Source organism: Orycteropus afer, unplaced genomic scaffold (genome assembly GCF_000298275.1).
Source record: "Orycteropus afer afer isolate SDZICR_OR568_19922 unplaced genomic scaffold, OryAfe1.0 scaffold00323, whole genome shotgun sequence".
In the NCBI taxonomy this organism is placed as follows: Eukaryota; Metazoa; Chordata; class Mammalia; order Tubulidentata; family Orycteropodidae; genus Orycteropus; species Orycteropus afer.
This window is the reverse complement of record NW_006921910.1, coordinates 110744-120027: the sequence shown is the minus strand read 5'-3', so window position 1 is coordinate 120027 and position 9284 is coordinate 110744. Positions and strand designations below refer to the sequence as shown.

The 9284-nt window shown below is 45.4% G+C and overlaps 1 protein-coding gene across 1 annotated transcript in view; it reads right to left on the bottom strand.

The window, feature by feature from the left end:
• Window positions 1-9284, bottom strand: part of WWC3 (WWC family member 3) — a 108696-nt gene that overhangs the window by 33569 nt on the left and 65843 nt on the right. Inside the window, exon 8 of the mRNA XM_007951976.2 lies at window positions 2076-2297. Coding sequence (XP_007950167.1) covers window positions 2076-2297 — 222 coding nt within the window. The remainder of the gene's footprint in view (window positions 1-2075; window positions 2298-9284) is intronic.

The following is a 9284-nucleotide window of genomic DNA, read 5'->3' as shown; positions in this document are numbered from 1 at the left end:
AAAGATTTTTTTAAAAAAGAAGAAAGAAAAGAAAATGTTGGAGAGGATGTGGGGAAACTGGAATCCTTACCCAGAGCTGGTGGGAATGCAAAATGGCATAGCTGTTGTGGAAAACAGTGTGGCGGTTTCTTAAAAAACTAAAAATAGAACTACCATATGACCCAGCAATTCTACTCCGAGGTACATACCCAAAATCTTTAAAGCAGAGACTGAAAAAAAGACATGTACATCAATGTTCACGGCAGCACTATTCACAATAGCCAAAAGGTAAAAACAACCTAAATACCCAGCAACAGATGAATGGATTAACAAAATGTGATGCATACATACAATGGAATACTACATAAGCAGCTTCAGCAGCTACTCTTTTTCTTGACAAGAAAGAAAGAGAGAAAAAGAGTAGCTGCTGAAGCTGCTTATGTACAACCAAACACCTCATGGGATTTGGTTCCTTGGTTTGGGTCAGAGTTTCATGGGACATGCCACTTTAGTTCTAAACATGCCTAGTAATGTGTTTAGTTTCATGCATAGCACCTGGGGTTTTAAAAGTCCACAAATGGCCATCAAAGGCACAACCATTGGTCTCTATTCACCTGGAGCAACAGAGGAAGGAGAGTCAGGAACAGGAGAAGATATGGAACGTGTGGCTAACTGCCTTCATGAATAGCTATCTTCTTTGCCATGAGACCAGAAGAACTGGATGGTGCCCAGCTACCTAATTACTGAACATTTTGATCAAAATTTCCATAAAAAGCACCCTGAACAAAAGGGGAAAAATGCAGGATAGAATTTCAAATGTTCATGGATTCTAGAATTTCTAGAGCCATGGAGGCTGAATGAGCCCCTGAAACTACTGCCCTGAAATCATCTTTAAAACTTTAACCCAAACTATCCCCTGAAGTCATCTTAAAACCAAACAACAGTTTAGCTTCACTAGTTAAAAAAAAAAAAAAAAAAAGGTCTACCCAGACCATTGTGATCGACAGGGTTTTTGTCCTTGGCTGATCTTTAGAAGCCAATGTCCAGGCCTTTCTTCCTAGTTCATCTTAGTCTGGAAGCTGCACTGAAACCCGGTCAGCATCACGGCAACACGCAAGCCTCCACCGACAGGTAAGTGGTGGCCGAGCATGAGGTGCACTGGCCGGGAAGGGAGCCAGGTCTCGCACATGGAAGGCGAGAACTCTGCTACTGAACCACCACTGACTGGCCCCCTATATACAACTCATGATCGTGATAAGGTGAATCTTCAGGAGCCAGTATATGAACTGATAAGGGGAAAGGGAAGTCTACAAAGCTCAGCAGATAGCCACAGATAACCTTCTGACAGTGCCTCAGTGTGGCGAGCAGGCCCTGCTTGTAGCAAGTCCCAGATCACACCCAGCAAATGGGAGCCAGGAGCCACGGTACTAGATGAAAGGCCCAACGACTCAGCGCCAAGAGGACAAATGACACTGGGCCAGCTCCACGTTTCCCGCACTGCGCAAGAGTCCAACGGCCACGCGAGGGAAGGTGCATTCAGAAACGGCCCCACGTAGGCTACGGGCTTCCGAATGCCAAAGAAAGAACATGTTTCCTGGCCAGAATAGCAAGGCAGAGATCAAAGTAGCAGGGCAGAATTTCGCAATGCTGGCAATGTCAGCAACAGGAGATCGTCCCGTTAGCAACAGAGCCACCTTGTTCCAGAACTGGACCAGCAGCTGCCTCCGCTGGCAACGCTGAGGGACAGTACAATGACACCAAGCCTCTAGAGAGTACTTTCTGGCAAAAACTGGGCGAAAGCACAGAGCATACACCAGGAAGGGGCGTCGGTTAAGGGGTGGGTGACCCTGTCCTTCCTCGCTCCTTCCCCTTCTTGATCATCTCCCAATTGTGACCATGGGGCTCTGATGCACACGTTCCTACCCACCTTCTGCCTCCCCCCCACCTTGACAAGGAAACACCCTGGGCAGTAACTGCTCTGATGACAATCAAGAAAGTTCTTGAGTCATGTGAAAGCTCTCCCAGTTCACTGTTAAAGTGGCTCTCCCTTGGCAGCCTTGCCCCTGCCTGTCCTGGAGCTGTCTGGAGTGGCCCACCTTTCCGTGGCACCCTGTGCAGATGTGGCTCGGGCTCGCTGGATCTCCTCCTCCAGTCGCGCCACATCTTCTGCCGACCTCCTCTGCTGAGGGATGAGCTGAAGCTCCTGAAGCAAGGCTTCCTTCTCTTTGAGGAGCTGGAGCCGATCCCTGTCGGCCTCAGCCATTCCTGGCCAGGACTCATTTTCAAGCTGGGCCAGCTGCTGCTGGATACTGGAGACTCTGGAAGAGAGATACAAGACAGTCAGTCAACTCAATAGATCACCGGAGCCCATTCTTAGCACCACCTCCAGGACTCCATAAACCTGCTTGTTAAGTAAATATTGAAATAACTGTCCTGAGAAAAGCCTATAGGATAACAACAAAAGATTTGGAGATGATGGATCCTAAAAATGGGGCATGAGTCCTTTACATAATCTCCCCGGTAGATGAGCAGCAGTGGAGAAAATAATCACATCTTATCCTGCTCGTTTTGAAGACTTGAAAGCATGGCAGTAGTCTTCCGCATGTCCACGACTCTGTGCCAGTTCACATCGGCAGCCTCCTCTGTGATATGGTTGTGAGCAGGACAAAGGTGTTCTCCCCTCATCACCCCACCATCATCAGGAGCTAACGACCATGATGGACTCTTGAGAGAGGCTGCTGGCTGCCTTCTCCATGGTGTCTCACTGGTAACACCCTTCTTGAGAATCCAGCAGGAGAGACATGCACCACTCACCTGGGCTTCTGAATGGTAGAGCTTGGAGGGCAGTGGCTGCACGCACCCTGGCTCTGGGTGCTGCTCCCTGCACCAGACCTTAACCATGTATGAAACCCAGAGCACCTTGCCCAGGCAACTCAGATGCCCACCCAAACCTGAGACCCACTGCTCTAGGCAAGAAGCTCTTTCTCCTCCAGCCCGGCCTGGCCTGGAGGTGCCCACTGGCCTCAGAGCGCTGGGGGTGTGCATTAGGCACCAATGTGATGGTCTCCACTGACATGGGACTGGCAAACACAGGGCAGGTGTGCTCAAGGCACATGTCACTAATCAAGGCTGCCGGCCTGCCCTCCAGACCCAGACGTCAGAATCCTTCTCAACACCATGTTCCACACACACACTGCTGACTGACTGGAGCTGGCACATCCATGAAAACCTGTTGGACACACAACTGGCACTAAGTCAAGCTCCACCTGAACTAGCAGTGAGCACCGGGATCACCAGCCTTGCTTAGGATGGGCCCCGACTCCCTTTGTGGGTACTGAGGCAATCAGGAAAACACACATTTAGGAAAAGAAAAGGGTAGACATGTTATAGTTGAAAAATCAGTTTGCATTTTACTCAAGTCCAATGCCCTAAGAAGGGAAAGAAACTTATTTCACACCAGGAGCTGTATTAGAGAAGTTCTTGTCTAAATGAAAGCTAATTTCCTGAAAATGTGTTGGAAAATGGTGCCAAATGGTATCACTAAATGTACTAATGGCAAAGGCAGCTGAACAGGGTTACAGGGCCAACTGGGCCGAGGTGTCCACCTATGTCTAACTGTTGTTGTTGTTATGTGCCATCGAGTCAAACCCGACTGATAGCGACCCCTCCTTGGGTTTCCGAGGCAGTATCACTACGGAAGCAGGATTGCCCAATGTCTAATTAGTGTAGTTAAATTTTATGGCAGCCATATAACTGAGGCTCAAGCAAATACACTTCAAGTCCACCCATAAGTAAATGAGTGCCAAGTCAGACGTTATACCCAATGAAATTTCTGGGACCTTCTACAATAGATAAGGACAAGTCAAAGATAAGGAATAAATATGAAAGTCAGAGAACCAAGGAGCAAAATTATTGTGTCCTCCTAAGACTGATGTTGTAAGAAGACCAAGACTCCATTTGAGTCAGCCAGCTCTAGGTCTGTCAGCTGCTGTTCTACACGGATTCCACTTGCTATGGGTGGCAGTGATCCAGTCCTAGATAATCACACCCTTTCCAGGAAAATCTCAAGCACCACCTACCATCAAAGCAGCTCTGGTCGTGCAGTGGTTAAAGCATTTGGCTGTGAACCAAAAGGTCAGGGATTCCAACCCATCAGCTGCTCTTTGGGAGAAAGTTGCGGCAGTCTGCTTCTGTAAGGATTTACAGCCTTGTAAACCCCATGGGCAGCTCTACTCTGTTCCCTAGTGTCACTGAGTCAGAAACGACTCGATGGCAGCGGGTTTTCCACTATCAGAAAAAGGAATGAGGGGATGTAAGGTGAGGTAAAATGAATTCCAGGAGGAAGGAGAGGTGAAGAGCAAATTGCAAAGGCCTATCTACTGCTGGCATAAAGGAAATAGTACAACGGCTAAAAGTGAACAGTGGACTGTAACTTTGCACAGCTTGTGGAGTAAGTGTAAAAGGACGTATGGTGAGGACAACCTCTCCAGCGAAAACAAAACTGGAGAGTTGTTTTGGCTGTGCTGAACACAAGGCAAACACTGCTGGGCTTGAGAACGGTGGGGGCTTTCTTGGTAATAAAATTTCACAATAATGCAAATGTTTACATGCTCCTTTTTCAGCTATGTATGAATCTAGAAGGAGAGTGGCACGAACCACAAAGCACATTTCTTTCTCTACATCCTCACCCTGACAAAGCACATCAAGGGGCTCCTGGACGAGGACATTCAGGGCCTGCCCTCAGCCAGGTCAGAGAGGTACACGTCTGTCTGTACTGGAAGCACAAAGACCTAGAACACAACCTTCGCTGCGTACATTTCCCGTGGGACCACAGTACCTGGGTGGTGCAAAGGACTAACATGCTTGGGTGCTAACCAAAAGGCACTCAGAGGTGCCTGAGAAGAAAGGCTGAGTGATCTACTTCAGAAAGCCAGCCTCTGCGAACCCTGGGGAGCACAGTTCTACTCGAATGCACATGGGGCACCAGGAGTCGGGCAACTTGACAGTAACTGGTTTTTGTGGGTTTTTTGTTCCCCCATAGGATGTAAGATGGCTTTGCTGTTAGAACAACACTCCTGGTCCAAATTGCTGCTGGCCTAGAAATATGCCATCTTTGGGGAGTAACTTTCGTGTGTTTGGTTTACTTAAAGAAAACACATTTTCCTCCTGCGGCTAAAGGCACATGTGCAGAACGTGACGTGCCTTTGTGCATACCCGCGGCTGACAGCTGATCTGCAAAATGGAACATCCCTTACGCCAGAGCCTTCCTCTCCATTCCGCATATTAAAGGGAAAAGAACTTCCACAAAAACGTTTCCTTGAAATTCCATTTCAGTGAAATTAAATACACGGAAGCAAAGCAAGGTCATGATTAAAGTTTGCCAAAAATACACAAAAAAATTCCAAGTTCATTTTGAAAGAGAATAGAGAGCAGTTTTAAATTGGCAAGTTTTATCTCCCTCACAAGTCAACTATATTCTTTATTGATTCTTGTATTTGATAGGTAATAGCTTTTATGGCCTCTATATAAACTTTCATAAATGCCTTTCAAAGCTTTCAACTACATGCCCCTGGGTCCTGGAGAGTGAAGAGAAGAAAGCAGATCTTCAACCAAGCATTCGGGTTTCATATTTATTATGTGATTTCCAAACTCTATTCCCTGAACAGGTCTAATGTTGACAGAAGTAAAATATGAATAATTTTTCCCCTGCTATTTTTGCCCAAACACCTTTTCTGTTACAACCCAGGCACCATTAAACCATGAATGGAAACTTGCATTAATGCTGCAGAAACCACTTGCACACCTCACGTGGCAATGTGAAATCTGACTTGCATTTTCCTAAAATAAACTGTACCTTTAATATTATGAACAGCATGATTTTATATATGAAGAGCTGTTGCTGTTATGGCTCAGACTTATGGCAACCTTATGTAGAAGAGTAATCTCCAGTTAGTTTGAGTTTCTCCTTAATATATGAAGTCTCTTACTTAACTGCCCATGTTCTTAAAATGCTGCTGCTTTCTGAAGGAGAGACCAGAACTCCAGGCAGCACACAATCCCACCTGATGGTAAGGAGGTGCAAGGGAGCTCCAGGCCACATTCCAGAACATGGCCTCAGCTCAGTGCCTCATGTCTTCGGATTTCAGTGACAGCTACATAGTTGATACTTCTTCCACTTTTTCTCCTTAGTTTGTCTTCTTCCCTCCCATTCTTTTTGAAATATCCATTTAAATGAAAAGGAAATCAAAGGCTCACTGTGAATTTTAGTTAACAGTGATATATCAGTTTTGTGTAGCATGTAACAAATGGATCACAGGTTTAATAAGAGTTATCAGTTGTGTACAGGGGAGGGGGCAAGTGGGGACTCTCTCAACCTTTGTGCAACTTCTCCATTAACCTAAAGCTGTTCTAAAAAAAAAGGTTGTTTTTTTGTTTTTTTGTTTTTTTTTACAGCAAAGGCTCAAGAAAAGCTCAGCTGAGGTCAAAGTCAGATGGAATGATGAAGTCCCAGATCTCACAGCTCTTGACTCCATGGTGGAATTAGAGAAATCTGCATTTAGAGTTGGCAGCGTTAGAAGGATCCAGTAACACACCAATACTCCCCCCGAATCCTCAGCTGTGCTGGCCTCACACTTCTCCCCTTTGAATACGCAGACCTTAATTTATTTATTTTCAATAGGAAGTGTTAAGACTATAGGCTTTTTAATCTTCACCTGAATGGGTCAGATGGGTCTGCAATGGTGTTATGGATTGAATTGTGTCCCTCAGAAAGATACGCCGGAGTCCTGACCCTGTAACTGTGAACGTGACCTTGTTTGGAAAATAGGATTGTTTGGAGATGTTATCGGTTAGGTTAACATGAAGTCATACTGCAGTATGGTGGGTCCTAATTCAATGTGAGTAGAGTCCTTAGAAAAAAGAAGAAGAGACACAGAGAGAAGCCAGCCATGTGAAGGTGAGGGCAGAGATCGGAACACCAAGGATCACCAGCAGCCACTAGGAGGCAGGAGGAGGCACAGAACAGACTCTTCCTCAGAGCCTCCGGAAGGAATCAACATGGCCGACACCCTGACCATTTGGACTGCCAGCCTGCAGAACTGTGAGACATCACAAACTCCTGTTCTTATCAGCCAGGCAGTGTGTGGTACCTTATTACAACAGTTGAGGGAGCAATTACAGACGGAGAGGCTACTTTTCTTTGCTTCTGTGATCTAAGACCCTATCATAGTTTCCTAGGGTCTCTGTAACAAAATATCACAAAGTGGATGGCTTCTAAGAACAGAAATTCATTGTGTCATAGTCCTGGAGGCCAGAAGTTTGAATTTAGGGTGTCAGCAGGACTGCAGTCTCTCTGAAGGCTCCAGAGCAAGATCCTTCCTTGTCTCTTCCAGCTCTGGTAGCCCCAGGCATCTCCTGGCATTCCTTGGCTTGTAGATTCATCTTCACATGACTGTCTTCCCTCTCCCACCCCTCTGCCCTGTGACTTTGTTTCAGTGCCTTTCATAAAACACCACTCAAAGGGAATTAGGGTTAGGATCCACCCTACTCTGGTATGGCCTCATTAACATAACTGATCCCATCTGCAAAGAAAGACCATCTTTCTAAGCAGGATCACATTTATGGGCACAGAGGTTAGGACTTCAATGTATTTTGGGGGGAACACACATCAATTCATAACAATCCCCACCCAAAAACTTGATATACAAAGAAATGAAGAAAGTGTCCAAGTTACTCATCAAATCCAACTGGAAGCATATATTACACTGAGGACTGATACCACATGAGCTGCAGGACTGGCACTGGCAACAAACACCAAGGCAGAGAAACCGGACGGACCAAATGTTTTGTTCCTATCTGGATGGGGAATGTTTCCATGGAAACAGCTGCAGTCTGCACAGTTCTGAGACATGTGCTCTCAGGTAAGAAAGGAGCCATCTTGCATCATCTGGAGTGGCTCAGGAAGATTTGTTCCTCCAATTTGGCTTTTCATGAAAAAACTACAAAACTTCTAAACCCATCCTTTGAATACATTCCTGTCCTAAAAAGATCTGTCTTTGGAATCCAAAGAGATATTCCCAAAGGAAAAGGAAGCAGCAGTCATTTTTTTAAAAATATATTTTATTGTGTTTTAGGCAAAAGTGTACACAGCAAATGAGGTTCCCATTTAGCAGCTGTTATACAAATTATTCAGTGGCACTGGATACAATTTTTACAGTGTGTCAGCATTCTCATTATTTCCATTTGGTTTGTTCTGTTTCCACTGATCTAGCTTCCCTGCCCTTCCTTGCCTTCTCATCTTTGCTTTTGGGTAAATGTTCAGTTTGGTCTCATGTAGTTGGCTGTTCAAGGGAGCATGCTACTCACAGGTGATATTGTTTATTTCATAAGCCAATCTATTATTTTGCTGAAAGGTGACCTCTGAGAGTGGTTTCAGCTCCAAGTTCAAGGGTCTCTTAGGGCAACAGTCTCAGGAGTTCCTCTAGTTATTATGAATCCTATAAGTCTGGCTTTTTTTAGGAATTTGAATTTTGTTCTATATTTTTCTTCTGTTTGCTTTATTGAGATGTAATTTACAGAGAATACAATGCATGGATCCTAATTCAATTGGTTTTGACAGATCAAGACAGAACATTACCCGTGTCCTGTCCTGCCCTCGTTTAGCCAAACTCTCAGGCAAAATGTCACCAGGGTTCTGATGTCTATCAGCACAGTTTATCTTTGCCCAGTCTTGAACTTCACATACATGGAATCATACAGCATGTACGGTTTTATATCTGGCTCATTTCCCTCAGTGTGATTTTGACATCCCTCCGTATCACTGCATGTAGCAGTAAGTAGTTCATTCCATTTTTGAGTAAATGGAACTTTTAGAGTAAAAATACGGGAGCACGTGATACACCCTTGTTCTCTTCATACTGTTGTTTGAAGACCATTTTGCATCAGCACGCTCATAGTATGTTCCATTGTGTGGAGGGTACGATTGTTTGTTTAACCCATCTGATGACCCATTTTGGGTTAGTTGTTCCTTTGTCATCTTTGAATGTTAAAACTAAAGAGAAGCAGATCCTCCTGGGTTCATGAGGTAGATGGGTTTTAGACGTTGGAAGTGAACTTTCCTGCCGTTCCTTGAGCCCACCCACGTGTGTTCCCATCGCAGGATCTGTGAACTGGTTGTTCTGTGCCCTGGCCTTACATGATAACCTGCCCCAGGTCATTCATGTCCCAGTGTCACCTCCAAGTGGGCTTCCCTCATCATCCTATCCTGACCACTCTTGCATTTCCTCCTGAATATCTTACACTCTGGA